Source organism: Danio rerio, chromosome 5 (genome assembly GCF_049306965.1).
Source record: "Danio rerio strain Tuebingen ecotype United States chromosome 5, GRCz12tu, whole genome shotgun sequence".
In the NCBI taxonomy this organism is placed as follows: Eukaryota; Metazoa; Chordata; class Actinopteri; order Cypriniformes; family Danionidae; genus Danio; species Danio rerio.
In genome coordinates, this window is record NC_133180.1 from 5,567,410 (window position 1) to 5,583,347 (window position 15,938).

At 38.2% G+C, this 15,938-nt stretch overlaps 1 protein-coding gene and 1 long non-coding RNA gene across 3 annotated transcripts; one reads left to right on the top strand and one right to left on the bottom strand.

Moving 5' to 3' along the window:
- Positions 1 to 219: 219 nt before the first annotated feature.
- On the bottom strand, positions 220 to 10,396 carry zbtb43 (zinc finger and BTB domain containing 43). Its single transcript, NM_001110024.1, is given in 2 exon segments — positions 220 to 1,778; positions 10,368 to 10,396. A coding segment is annotated over 1 exon segment (1,233 nt). The 5' UTR covers positions 1,756 to 1,778; positions 10,368 to 10,396; the 3' UTR covers positions 220 to 522.
- Positions 10,397 to 10,462: 66 nt separating this feature from the next.
- Positions 10,463 to 15,133, top strand: LOC137495547 (uncharacterized). 2 transcript variants are annotated; one of them, XR_011015415.2, is made up of 3 exons: positions 10,463 to 10,615; positions 14,030 to 14,102; positions 14,964 to 15,133. It is a non-coding gene; the product is annotated as an uncharacterized lncRNA (long non-coding RNA). The 2 variants fall into 2 exon arrangements; XR_012406673.1 differs by lacking the exon at positions 10,463 to 10,615 and adding an exon at positions 12,526 to 12,673.
- Positions 15,134 to 15,938: the final 805 nt, after the last annotated feature.

Consider the following 15,938-nt stretch of genomic DNA (forward strand, 5'->3'; position numbering starts at 1 on the left):
TTCCGGCGAGATTCTGAAGTGCACATACCATGCACGCTGCGCTATCCCATGATGCCCCGCAAGAGAATTCATTAATGGGAGTGAAGTGACAAAACTGACGCAGGTAGGTCACGTGACCATGACAAAATGGCAAATGTAGTACGTCCGAATTCCATTCATACTTTTCACATTCATACTGTATAGAATGTACTTTTCTAACGGCTGAGTAGTACGTTTAAATTCAAATGCAGTACCTATTGAATAGGCGGTTTTGGACGCAGCTAAAGGCAAATCAGCGGTGTTTAGAACGCATTCAACATCGCCCAAATGTTAGCGGGAAATGGACGTTTTTAAAATTTCATTACCAATTGGTACCAAACTCGATACAAAAAAATACATAAGAGACTTTTTTAAATCACATAATTAACCCAAACCTCTGACTAGCAGTGTACACCTGAACAACTAAACTAAACCGAACTCACTGTTCAAAACTGAGGTGCTTGTTTTTAAAATCTGTTTGGCATTCTGGTAATTGTATGAACACTAGCAGGTCTGCGAGGCCCGTCGGGTCTGATGGGCTTTGGCGCAGGTGGAGGTGTGCCGGTTGAAGCTGTCCCTCCACATGAAGCGCTTGGAGCACAAGCTGCACTCGTACGGTTTAATCCCCGTGTGGATCTTCATGTGACCCACCAGGTGATGCTTCATCTTAAAGCTCTTTCCACAGACGGCACAACCGAACGGCCTCAGACCCAGATGCATGCTCATATGCCGGTCCCTTTGACTTTTATGCGTGAAGCTTTTGCCGCACTGACACGGATACAGCTTATAAACCACCGATGCAAACCCTGAGTGGGACGTCTGCTCACTGTCGGCAGGAGATTCATCTTTAGGACCATCTGTATTATTCCCATCCGCCTGAAGTTTCTCCTTGGACTCTGGATTAGAAAGCTCGTCTCCGGTTTGAGAAAACCCCTCCATGGAGCTCCCGTAGAAATCCAGAGGCTCTTCATAAGTGCAATCCCGATCCAGACACTCTGTTAACTTCTCGTCGAAACAATCTTCGACGGTGTTGCCGTTGTTTTCGTCAGAATCATTCGCAGTGTGTTCTGAGCCAAACAACCCACCGCAGGCTTCCCGAGTTTGCCTTTCCGCTTTAACGTGCACCTTCTTTCGATGTCCCATGATGCTCGGCGGCACATACGCGGGTCTAGAGCAGTGGCTTTCCATTGCGTCCGATCCATTCTCGCTGCTCTGCGCATCAGGAGACGAGCATCCGGCGCTTTCCAAGGCAGGAATAGTAATGCCATCATCCACTAGATCTTCAATATTATCCTCGTACACGTCACATTTCGGGGATGAGCTGTGCTCGAAGTTCCCTCCGCTGCTGTTTTTCTTGTTTCCAACCTCCAGTAGCTCGGTGCATTTATCCACCACATGCCACATCTGTAAAAAACTGGCGGCTGTAAGAAAGGACACCACTTCTCCAGACGGCACCGAAAGTCCTCCGGTGTAGCAGGATAAGAGGAGCTGCTCGAAAACGCACGGAGGCATGACGTCCGGGAGCACCACGCGAGCGCTGTTCTTCAGAAGCACCTGATCGCAGAAGTACGGCGAGCTTGCGGCCAGGACGGCGCGGTGGGCGCGAAACTGATGGCCGCCGATGGACACGATGAGGTCGCAGAGCTGGCCACGCTGCCTCTGCTGGTTCAGTTTCTTCAGGAGCGAGCAGGAGAAATCCGGGAACTCCACGTGGAAGGAGTTTGCATCAGCCTCCATGGTGACGTCAAAGTCTAGACGCTCTGAGAAAAAGGAAAGGATACTGCACTTAATTATTTTAAATAAGAGGGTTATTTTACAGCTCTCAAGTAAGACAGTTCCAGTTAAATCCAGCTGATCTCTGGGTCTGGCAGGAGCACTTTCAGTTTAGCTTAGCATATGATCATTGAATCGGATTAGACCATTAGCATCTCACTCAAATGACCAAAGATTTTCCATATTTCCATAATCGGAGTAAAGTTATGCTATTACATATTAAACTAGCATCAACATTTAAAGTTCAGCACATTAGAGATCAAGCTAACCCGCTATTGGGGCTGTGCAAATAATTGAAAATTTTGATTTCGGCTTCTAACGATTATGAAAAAACATTAATGGAGATGATATGATTATTCCATCATATACCGCCCTTTCCAGTCTTACACATTTGTTGCTCTGCAAAGCTCAGTTTCACGCGAAAATTACTAAAAGTTTGTGCTGTAAGAGGCTGAATTATCATGTGCATTTGTTTATATGACAGAACATGTCTTTTTGACTCAAGAAGGTCCATACTGACTTCAAAGGCAGATACTGATAAGATCAGGGCCTGTTGTGTGGACTTTGGGGGTTTTATGATGTGGTCATATGTTGATTGGTCAGTTTGAATGTCTTGAATGGCTTTAGTCACATGGTCAAGAAAGATACAAAATAGGTGGTAAACTCGAGCTCTGTCTTTTTTCCTTGCCCTCTCTTTTCCTGGCCTGTCTTTTCCTGGTCTGCTCCTCTCCTCCTCTGGAGTCTATCTTCTCTGAGGGCCTACTCACACTATGCCATTCGTACCGTGCCCAGGCCCGTTTCCCGGATCGTTTGAGAAGTGTGAGTGCGCTGAATCGTGCTCAAGCACGGTTCACTTGGCCGGCCCTGGCCCGGTTGGAAGAGGTGTGCCTGAGCGCGGTACACTTGGGCTTTGGCGCGGTACGCTTGTGTGTGAGCGCAAAACGCGCCAAAGCTCGAAACCGAAAGCGAGACGTGACTTTTAAGGGACTGTTTGATATGGATTTATTAATCATTCTTACTGTTCAGTGAACGCAAACTGCCGTAGTTTATTAAAGACGCAAACTCCTCACAGCACGCCAGCTGCGCGCCTTCAGCAGACCTCATTCCTGCAGCACGAGAGCTTAATGATTGTTTATGAGCGCCAAAAGTGGCGGATCTGTTCAGTGAAATATCTGACTGCGTGTCCCCGCATCCCTAAGGACTGTTTGGCGAAATATTTGACTGCATGTCACTGCATATCAAACGACTGAAATGATATAACTAGAGAAATCTCCACTGTGCTGCTGAGTGAGAGCGTATGGCAAGCCGTTTTAGCATTTAAACCTTGTTCTGACTATCCATAAATATATTTAGAGATATCTCTAATTATATTTTGACTAGTCATAATTATAATTCGACTAGTCAGAATGACAATTAGATCTGCAATTACAATTGTACTAGTACGAAATCAGATTGGAGATATCTGCAAATATATTATGACTAGTCATATTCCTCCATTGACTTCCATTGAAAAATATTTGCAGATATCTCTAAATGAGTTTTGACTAGTCAAAAATCCAATTCAAGATATCTACAACTGTAATTCGACTATTAGTGAATTAATTAGAGATCTTCAAATATATTTGTAAATATCTCTAAATATGATAAATTAAAGACATCTCCAAATGTATTATGACTAGTAAAAACTCAGAGATATCTCTAATTACAATTGTGACTAGTCAAAACTCAGTTAGAGATATCTGCAAATATTTTTCAATGGAAGTCAATGGAGGAATATGACTAGTCATAATATATTTGCAAATATCTCCAATCTGATTTCGTACTAGTACAATTGTAATTGCACATATCTCTAATTGTTATTCTGACTAGTCGAATTATAATTATGACTAGTCAAAATATAATTAGAGATATCTCTAAATATATTTATGGAGTCAGAACAAAGATTTAAATGCTAAAAAGGCTTGCCATAGAGAGCGCTTCTGAACAGCGCAGCAGCGATGACGTAAGCGTGCCGAGGCCCGATATGGTGTGAGCGCGGGCCGTCGGGGGAGACAGGAGGGGGGACAATCGTGCTTTGGCCCGGTTCGAGGCAACTGTACCTAGTGTGAGTACGGCCTGACTCTACTGCAATCAGGCTAACTTCTGGGCCTGCTCTCTTTGTCTCTCTCTCCCTCCCTCTGTGTCTCTCCTTCTACCTCTGGTAACTTTAATTTTACATTTAAGCTGGGTACAATTTTTATCATATGTTTTATTATTTCATATTTTATCATTTTATACAGTATTTTGTAATTAATTCAGTTGTAACCATAAAGCATTATTGTCATTAAATCATCTCATTTTCAAGTATTTGTGAATTACTTTTGATTCAACATTAACATTTAATTGTTCCATATTGCAATACAATACAATCACATAATATCAACGCTCTCCCACATTTATAGCTATTAATAGTGCCCTTATTTCCGTTTTTGGTATGAGATTGCAAAAGAACGGTTTGACTAGATATGTACAGTTTTTTTACCATCATGCTGATCACTTTTTAGTCGCTCGGCAGAACTACAGTTCAAACCGCTGTGGTTAAAACCCATTCTTACACAGCACAGGATGCGCATCATACATTGATGTACAGTTGACATCAAAATTATTAGCCCCCCCAATTTTATGGTCAAAATGGGCACTTTAAGCTATTTTTTCCCGATAGTCTAAAAGAACAAACCATTGTTATACAATAACTTGCCTAATTACCCTAACCTGCCTATTTAACTTAATTAACCTAGTTAAGCCTTTAAATGTCACTTTAAGCTGTATAGAAGTGTCTTGAAAAATATCTAGTCAAATATTATTTACTGTCATCATAGCAAAGATAAAATATATCAGTTATTAGAGATGAGTTATTAAAACTATTATGATTAGAAATGTGTTAAAGAAATCTCTCTGTTAAACAGAAATAGGGGAAAAAATAAACAGGGGGGCTGATAATTCAGGGGGGCTAATAATTCTGACTTCAACTGTATATTCGAATCATTTATGTTTTTAAAAGCGTGGAAGAGACCGCATGCTGTTGCATGTATGCGCTCAGCCTCAGAGACGAGCAAATGTGTGGCAAAACGCAGTGTTAGGTAATTACTTATAGAAACAGAGAAAATCCCTCACTGCTCTTGACTGAAGGACTTTTGTAGCTATAATTAAACTTTCTTTCTTACGCCTGTTTCACACCGCAAGCGTCAGCGGCGCGTGAGCAGAGCGTGAGCAGCGCGTATGTCGAGCAGTAGCAGCACGCAGGCGTTTGCCTTTCACACCAGCTGCGTCTGCAGCGCGCAGCTCTTCGGCAGCTGCTGCAGAGATCAACCTATCTCTGTCTATTCTATCTAGTTACCCATGTCTCTCTATATACAAATACACTTTTTAAACTTTTCATCTGTCCAGCGGCAGAATAACAGCTCGTTAATTCATGCTTGTGCAGATGATGAGACGGACAAAAGTTACCAATGCATGCCATTCTTTTACTTATTTTCGTGTTGTCAGATTCACAGTGCAAACAGTTCCCGGTAGGAATAACTCGAGTGAACATAAAACAAAGCCGATTAAAACTTTCTTCCTCTGCTCAGCTGCACAGCACACAGCGAGCTCACATAATCCAGCATGCGTGTCGAACTACACTACCCAAAATACACTTCGCTATGGACTACAAATCCCGTAAATATTCTATTTCCCCTCTCCTACAACACTAGTGTGCAACTTAAGCAAAACTGATACTAAAATTGTTTTACATTTGGTTTTGTAGTTCGGGCCTAAATAAATGTTTGTTGCCGTTTTTAATCGTTTTAAGTTCATTTGAATGACTATATGTATACCATTTGACGTTATCAACGTATTTATTGGGTAAAATTGCTACTTTTTACTGTCATTCATTGTGTTTTGGTCATTATCAATGCACTGTCACTTTAATTGAGCGTGAGCAGCGCGTCAAAAATAGACCCAGCGCCGAAACTATCGCTGCACTGCTGCTTCGGCGACGCTCACGCCTCGCACTGACGCGCTGCTGCTGCGTGCGGTATGAAAGCTCTAATCTGTTAACATGGACGCCGAAAACACACGCTCTGCTCACGCGCCGCTGACGCTTGCGGTGTGAAACAGGCGTTACAGTGAAGATGCTTAAAGCACAGTTTGTTTCTGATTTTTATTCTATTGCATTTATTTTAATTTTCCTATGTACAGGGAGGAAAATAACTGTATATATACAATTGAAGTCAGAATTATTATCCCTGCTGAATTATTAGCGACCCTTTCCCCCCCAATTTCTGCTTAACGGAAAGATTTTTTTTCAGCACATTTCTAATCATAATAGTTTTAATACCTCATTTCTAATAACTGATTTATTTAATCTTTGCCATGATGACAATAAATAATATTTAACTTTATATTTTTCAAGATACAAACTAGGGCTGTGCAATTAATCGAAATTCCGGTTTCGATTTCGGCTTCTAAAAAAGCATTAATCGAGATAAGCGATTATCGCATCATATACCGCCCCCTTTCCAGCTGTACACAAGTGTTGCTCTTAAAAGCGAGAAGGACCGCGTGCTTGTGTGTGCGGCGCGCACTCAGTCAGAAGCATGCGGTCAGCTTTCGGTCTCATTCGCACACTGTGACGAGCAGAGCGTAGACATCTAAAGTCATCTTATCGTGAGCGCTTTATGGTCAAATAGGTGTCAAAACGCGGCGTTTAGTGATTATTCATATTAACCCTCATTTGTGTAATAAACAAATGAGTTGAGAATCAAAAGACATGTGAAAGAGAAATCTTTAAAGTGAAACCGCGCAATATTCCTGCTGCCGACTGGTTTCATCCCTAATCAAACAACAAGGAGAAAATCCCTCACTGCTCTTGACTGAAGGACTGCTGTTGCTAAAGTGTTTTTCTTACAGTGAAGATGCTTAAAGCACAGTTTGTTTCATATTTTAATTCTATTGTATTTATTTCTCTTTCCTTTGCAGAGTGGAAAATAACTGTGTATATGCAGTTGAAGTCAGAATTATTAGCCCTCCTGAATATTAGCAACCCTTTTCCTCCCCATTTTTTGTTTAATGGAAAGAAGCCTTTTTTTCCAATTTATTTCTGAACATAACAGTTTTGATATCTCATTTCTAATAACTGATTTCTTTTATCTTTGCTATGATGACATTACATTATATTTTACTAGATATATTTCAAAATACAAGCATTCAGATTCAAAGTGTGATTCAAAGGCTTAATTAGGCAAGTCATTGTATAACAGTAGTTTCTTCTGCAATCAAAAATATATTGCTTGAGGGGGCTAATAATATTGACCTTAAAATAGGTTTCAAAATATTTAAACCTGCTTTTATTCTGGCCGAAATAAAACAAATAAGCCTTTCTTCAGAAGAAAAAATATTAGAGGAAATACTGTTAAAATTCCTTGCTCTGTTAAACACCATTTGGGAAATATTTCTTAAAAAAAAAAAAAAAAGAAGAATAATAACTGACTTCACCTGATAATCGTTTTAAATAATTGTGATTATGATTTTTCCCAAAATCGAGCAGCCATATGCCCACCTATAATATGTATATTATATATACTAGTATTTTTAACACATTTATAGTTATGTGGTGGCACAGAGTTAGACCTCTTTCTTGACTTCACACAGAAACAGCAACGCGTGCAGCATGACATCACTTTCTCGCAGAGACGCTATTGGTTAAATGCCGGCAAAGTAGAACACTGAGGCAGCGAAAAGCGCAAGTATGTCTGCGGTCTGGAGATATTATAAAGTTGATGAAAATTGGAGATTTTTTTTTTGACAATTTCAAGTTGTCAACTAAAACCACACTTTTAAGATTTCCAGAAGTTTTTTGTATAACAAATAAAATTAGAGAGGTATCATTTAAACTTGTTCCTCGTATTTATCCTGTAAAACAGGTAATTGCAAAATTTTGTAAAGATGTTGATTTAAAATGTGTTTTCTGTAATGCTGAAAAGGAGAGTATTGTTCATTTGTTTTATGATTGTATTTATACACAATTGTTTTGGTGTGATCTTTTCTTTTTTGCTAGGCAGAGTATGAATATTGAATTAGAATTCAAAGAAAAATGTTTTATTTTTTTATGAGAATACAGTCGACTTCAAAATTTAATATATTGTTAATTTGCTCATTATATACTACAATTCTTGTATTCATAAATGTAAATGGGCAGTGAAAAAAAACTTAATTTTACTCACTTTAAAACATAAAATAGGTCATTACCTATGTACGATAAAAGAAACAAAAAAATACCAAAGCAAATAGAACAGTTTATCTTAAAGCCTTAAATCTTGTCTTTAAATAATTGTAATTTTTTTTTCTTTTCTTTATATATTGTATTTATTTTGATGCCAATATAATGTTGTGTTTTTGCCCTTGTATTTTCTGTGTTCTAAAATTGCAATTAAAAAAATAATAAATTAAATAAATTTTTAAAAAGTTGACGACGACAGCATTGCCAAAGCAAACTGTCAGATGTGTAAACTTGGGATTGCCAGCCGGGAATTTTAAGTTTAGATGATATTTGTTTTTATATTAGATTTTTTTTATATTCACTGTTGCACTTAAGTCCAAACGTGAAGAATTGTTGTTATTTATTACTTGGTTGTTCAAGCTCACAGAAGTGCTCTGTTTGTTAACAGAATTGTTGAATATTAAAAAATAAGGAACATCCTGGATCTGTATCTTCTGCCTTCTTTATTAATTTTTTATGTATTATAGACGTATCAGATCGGGTTTCAGTATCAGTGCAGTGCATCCGGAAAGTAGTAATAGCGCTTTACTTTTTCCACAATTATTTATGCTACAGCCTTATTCCAAAATGGATTAAATTCATTTATTTCCTCAAAATTCTACACACAATACCCCATAATGACAATGTGAAAAAAAGAGTTTTTGAAAATTTATTACAAATAAAAAAGCTGAAAAATTAAATGTAAATCAGTATTCACAGCCTTTGTTGTGAAGCTCTAAATTGAGCTCAGGTACATTCTGTTTCCACTGATCATTCTTGAGATGTTTCAGCAGCTTCATTGGAATCCCAGGGTTGACAGTGCATGTCAAAGCACAATCCAAGCCTGAAGACAAAGGAACTGTCTGTAGACCTCCGAGACAGGATTGTCTCGAGGCACAGCGGCCTCCATCATCCGTCAGTGGAAGAAGTTTGTAACCAGCAGGACTCTTTCTAGAGCTGGGCGGCCATCTAAGCTGAGTGATCGGGGAGAAGGGCCTTAATCAGGGAGGTGATCAATAACCCGATGGTCCCTCTGCAGTAGGAACTGGAAGGTTAGTCAGGATAGAGGGAGAGATGAATGCAGCAATGTACAGAGACATCCTGAATGAAAACCAGCTTCAGAGTGCTCTTGACCTCAGACTGGTTCATCCTCCAGTAGGACAGTGACCCAATGCACAAAGCCAAAATATCAATGGAGTGGCTTCACAACAACTCGGTAAATGTCCTTGAGTGGCCCAGCCAGAGCCCAGACCTAAATCCTATAGTACATCTCTGGAGAGATCTGAAAATGGCTGTACACCGTCATTTCCCATCCAACCTGATAGAGCTTGAGAGGAACTGCAGAGGAATGAGCAAAAATTCTCAAAGACAGGTGTGCCAAGCTTGTGGCATCAAATTCAAAAAGACTTGAGGCTGTAATTGCTGCCAAAGGTGCATCAACAAAGTACTGAGCAAAGGCTGTGAATACTGATGTACATGGGATTTTTCAGCTTTTTTTATTTTTAATCAATTTGCAACAATTAAATAAATCTATTTTTTTACACTGTCATTATGGGGCATTGTGCGTAGAATGTTGAGGAAATAAATGCATTTATATCATTTTGAAAAAAGACTGTAACATAACAAATGTGGAAAAAGTGAAGCACTATCAATACTTTCCAGATGCACTGTAGATACTCAAAATCAAATGACTTGGACTATAGAGCAAAAAAATATGACCGCCTAATACAAATAATAAAAATTAATTACAACAAGTCTAATCAGGAAATTTATGAACTATACTTATTGATCATTTGCTCAAAAATGTAACATGTTTTCAATAAAAAAAACATAGTAACAACACCCCTTATAAAGCAAATGTAAGAATGAGCTCATTTGTATTGAATTTTACTGTGGTAACACTAAATACGTATAATAACTGATATTCAGGATAGTAAGTTTTATATAAACACATTTTAGATGTCATTTGGCGATATGTAAATAAACAACAATAAAATATTACAAACATCACGGTTACATAATTTATGATGGCAAATTTTTTATAAACTCATAATACCAAATCTACGATGTCGATAATCGGAGAAAAGCTATATTTTTACATTTTAAACAAGTGAAATGTCAAAATTCACAGTTCAGTACATTAGAGATCAAGCTAACCAGCTATCCTGCTAAGCTAGCATGTGAACAGACTTTCTGGACGTTAAAAGACGACAGAGACGTTGTTGTTCATGAAAAAGATCCCGAGATATCATTAGACTTTTCTGCTTTGCTCACAATACTACAAAACTGTCCGTCTTACCGTTTCCTGCATCGTTTTAGACCGGTTTTCCGTGAGCTAGCCTGCCTTCTCTCTTCCGAAAGCCAGAGCGCTACGTGACACTTACGTCATCACGCAGAGTCGCGTGGCGCAGGGACAAATGTAAACAAACACGCCCACTTTCCGGTCGAGAGCCAAATTTGACTATTTTCTCAGCGCAAAATGGCGTAAAACTGTTACAAACCAGTGTATCTATTGCCTAATATAAAACAATACATCAACATATGACGGTAAGAAATACTGTTTGCAATATCAAGCAGCGTAAACCGCTAAAATAACTGCAGTAAGTGCCGTCAAAAGCCAGGTGCATTTAGCAAGATGCTAAATAACAAAACCGGGTGACAAAAGAGTCGAAAGAAAATTAAAACATAAAAAAGGGACTAAAACGACGTTGATTAATGGACATAAAGTGTAATAATAGACGTATTATTGAATATATCTGACGCTTAAGTGTTTTTACTACTTTCTGAGTTTCAGAAAGTCTCTGATTTAATGATGTCGTAAGTTTTATAGTTATTCGATTATTTTTAACATGCTAAAGTAATATGTTTATGGTGAGATGTGAACTTAATTGAATACATTTTTAAAAGCTCAGCAGGTGGCGCTACAGGATAAGCGCAGAACTACAGAAGCGCGTAGTTTGTTTGTTTGCTTTATTCAGAGTGCACATTTAAAAACAACAGATGTTGACCAAAGTGCTTTAGAAAAATACCAGCATACAAAATCTATACTTAAATATAAAAATAAGCAAATTATATAAAACAGATAACAATTATTTGCAATCAAAATGCAAAGAGAAAGAAGGGGATTTTTTAGATGAAACTTAAAAGCACCAAGGGAAGAACATGAGCTAATATGTAAAAGCAGACCATTCCACAGATGGGGGATGTGACAGAAAAAGCCTTGTCACCTCATGATTTCAACTATGTTTTGTCCCTTAAAATTTTGCCTTTTTAATAAGGTTAAAGTTTGCATGTTCTCCCCGTGATGGTGTGGGTTTCATCCGGGTGCTCCGGTTTCTCCCAAAGTCCAAACACGTGCACTATAGGGGAATTGATGAACTAAACTGGCCATAGTGTATGTGTGTTTGTGAATGTGTGTGTATGGGTGTCTCCCAAATACTGGGTTGCAGCTGGAAGGGCATCCGCTGCATAAAACATACTCTGGATAAGTTGGTGGTTCATTCCGCTGTGGTGAATAAAGTGGCTAAGGCTAAGGAAAATGAATGAATGCATTACCCTGTAAACATTTTGTGACCTTTCTTCACAATTAAAATGTAATTTAGAGCCTTTGTGACTGACCCAGGACAACAAAATCAGTCGTAAGGGTGCATTTATTTGAAATCAGATTTATACAAAGCAAAAATAAGCTTTCCATTGGTGTATGGCTATAGCAAGGACAGGAAATAATTATTTGAAACTTCACACTACCTGACAAAAGTCTTATCGCCTATTCAAGTTTTAAGAACAACAAACAATAACTTGACTTCTACTTGATTATTTGGTATCAGAAGTGGCTTATATAAAAGGAAAATTACCACAATAAAATATGATCATGCCTTGATTTTGAATGATTTCATTAGGACAGTAAGGTCTGACTTTGCTTAGACAAAAGTCTCATCACTGAACAGAAATAATGTCCAGTACAGAATATAAAGTCCTGCTGCAGTGGAGACAGAATGAATATTGTGTCTGACTCCATCATGAGCTTGGAGGACTGCATCCATACATCTCTGACATGACTCAAATCACTGATTAATAAAGTCATCTGGAATGGCAAAGAAAGCGTTCCTGCAGGACTCCCAGAGTTCATCAAGAGTCTTTGGATTCATCTTCAACGCCTCCGCCTTCATCTTACCCCAGACATGCTCAATAATGTTCATGTCTGGTGACTGGGCTGGCCAATCCTGGAGCACCTTGACCTTCTTTGCTTTCAGGAGCTTTGATGTGGAGGCTGAAGTATGAGGAGCGCTATCCTGCTGGAGAATTTGCCCTCTCCTGTGGTTTGTAATGTAATGGGCAGCACAAATGTCTTGATACCTCAGGCTGATGATGTTGATCATCCACTCTGCAGATCTCTCGCACGCCCCCATACTGAATGTAACCCCAAACCATGATTTTTCCTTCCCCAAACTTGACAGATAGCTGTGAAAATCTTGGCTCCATGTGGGTTCCAGTAGGTCTTCTGCAGTATTTGTGATGATTGGGATGCAGATCAACAGATGATTCAGCAGAAAAATCCACCTTCTGATCAACCAGAACAGGCATCGATGACAAGATTTTTGTCAGGTAGTGGAGAATCAAAGAGGGAAAAAATAAATAAATAAGACAAAATCGGCTTTAAATTTGCACAAATTAGCAATGCACATTATTAATCTATTAATTTTGGCCTTATTTATCGGGAGTCGCCAGAGTGGAATGAACCGCCAACTAACCAGAAAATGATTACGCAGGGAATGTGCTTCCAGCATTACTGGGTAACACCCATACACTCTCACATTCACACACACACACACTCATACACTACGGCCAATTTAGTTCACCCAATTCCCCTATAGCACATGTGTTTGGACTGTGGGGGAAACCGGGGCAACCGGAGAAAACCCACACCAACACTGGGTGTAGAAGCCATATTTCATAGTTTATTGTTCTAGGTAATTTTCATGATTCTTTGTGTTATATAATGTGTTCTTGCTGACTTGCATGTCATATACACTGAGTTACTTTTCTACTGCGCATGTGTAGTATGCTTCAGATAGTACGTGCGTTTTTTGTGACACAAGTGAGTTTCTTAGTGTGTGTTCCAACCCTAATTAAACACACCTGATCAAACTAATTGAGTCCTTCAGGCTTGTTTAAAACCTACAGGTAAGTGTGTTGGAGCAGTGTTGGAACTAAACTGTGCAGGGCTTCGGCCCTCCAGGAATTGAGTTTGACACCCCTGCTTTAGACCGTAAAAGTGAAATATTGAAGTTATAGTTCATCAGGCTGGAACAAACAAGTTGTATGCGAGTGGATTTTGACGGCATTGGCAGGTGTTGATATCTGATGTGAAAATAAATGAAGATACGCTAAATTTCATGGACTCTCGTGTCGTGATCAAGTGTAAGAGCACTAATACACGTCAAGACTTGTGAAATGATCATAATGGTTACATGTACCCTACACAGGGAGAACATGCAAACTCCACATAAAAACACTAACTGGCTTAGGTGGGGCTCGAACCAGCAACCTTCTAGGTCACAGGTGTCAAACTCAGTTCCAAAAGGCACTGCAGCTCTGCACAGTTTAGTTCCAACCCTAGTTAAACACACCTGATCAAACTAATTGAGTCCTTCAGGCTTGTTTAAAACCTACAATGTGTTGGAGCAGGGTTGGAATTAAACTGTGCAGGGCTTCGGCCCTCCAGGAATTGAGTTTGACACCCCTGTTCTAGGTTAATAATACTCAAACACACAAAAAAGCCTTGTTTTTGTGATCAGCCAGCACATAAAAGAGTACAAACGTTGATTAAGTGTACAATTACGTATGTCAGCAAACATCTTGTTCATAAAAAATAGAAATTTTAATCTGATCCGCAGACATTTCAGTATGAAAGAGCTGTTGTAGTTCTCTGTAATGAAAGGAGTCTTTGTTTTTTTTCAGCTGGACGCTTGATCGGCCATTCCTGAAGATACAGGTGCAAAGATCAGACCATCCAGAATCTTCCAGGTGGACCGTGAGTTTTGTTTTTGTTCCTCTGTGATGTACGAAAGCCATCTGTTCATCATTTCATCCATCTATCTTTAAAATATAAGAGTGTTTAAAGAGTGACTGACACTGTAAATATAACAAGAATTACTAGCGGGCGAAGTATGATGCACACAAAAAAGTCCTCGTTACAGTGTATATAATGTTGTGGAGAGTCACTTTTGTAAGTGATATGTTACAATCTTGTATCACTTCCAAGGGCGTAGGTTTACACTTGACATTGGTGGGGACGGGTGGATCAAACACTGGTATATATGCTGCTATTAAAATATATTAATAATTAATCATCTCTTCATACAATTTATTAAGTTTCAGGCTCGTAGCCAAAAGGGGTTCTGATGGTTCGAAAGACCAAAAGTTGGATTGTTACTATTATTATTATTTTTTATTATTGAAATAGCCAAACTCTGACTGACGCAAGCTTAAAGGGGAAATAAAGCACTCAGTCAAGTTTACCTTATTTTGTACATTGGATTAAACTTTAATGAAAATATATTAAACAAATTCGATTAATGTAAGCAGAAAACGGCATGTTTTACAATAGATTTTAGACCTAGGGCGTCGCCATCTTGGAATGCCGCTGTATCTGAGGTCACGGGGTTGGTTCTGTTCCCTCCGCTGAACAGTTACAGTGGAAGAAAAAGGAGACTCTAAAGCCTAATTAATCCAATGTGTGAAGTTGTGGACGCGGAGCTGCTGCAAATACAAGCATCAGATGTGTGTCTAATATAAAAGTATAGATATTTATTCAGTTTTTTTCCCCTTTTAATTGCTGATCATTTGATGCACTTTGATTCACTCTCTGTATCCTTTACTTGTTTGTGTTCAGCGGAGGGAACTCAACCAACCATGTGATGCCAGACACAGCAAAATTCCAAGACGGCGGCGCCCTAGGTCTAAAATCTATAGTAAAACATGTTGTTTTCTGCTAAATGTTATGTTCATCAAGTTTGTTTAATACATTTTCATTAAAGTGGAATCCAATGTGCAAAATAAGGTAAACTTATGTTTCAAGTGCTTTATTTCCCCTTTAATGTGCTGGCCAGTTTGTTATTTGCCAGAAGAAAAGATTTAACAGTTTTCTAAAAATAAATAAATAAATAAAAAAAAAAATATATATATATATATATATATATATATATATATATATATATATATATATATATATATATATATATATATATATATATATATATAATAGATGATAATAAATTAGTGTTTTAAAAATAAGAATCTTTGCATATTTTTCACTTAAATGATGATAACCATCCGACAAGATATTACAGCAAAGATTAGTTCTTAAAATGTCACTAATATAAAAATGCAATATTTATATCTCATAATTAAATAGAAATCATGATAGATTTCATAACTCAGGGGGCATTTTAATCCCATAGGGGGGCACTAGACCTGCTGATTTTGGTCCATCTTCTTCCTTTCATTTAGGCTATTTATTCACTTATTTATTATTACTTTGCATTACTGCCTAAGTTACTGACCTAAGGCAGCAATTTTTTTTTATGGTAATAATAATATGCACAGTTTTTCTATTATTGATTTTATCAATGAAGGTAATGCAGCGATACCATTTATTAACGCTGACAGATCATGGCTTCATCACTAATTGAGTGCTTTAAATAATATTTTACTCTCCTTATTTCTTTCGGTTTTTTTTTTTTCATGTAATATAAATGTTTAAAGTTTTAGGCAAAGACTTCAAACTATGCTCACACATGCAAGCGAACCCACTATTCGTATAACCAGTAAATATATATAGTGAAATCAGCATAACCGAGTCGTCACG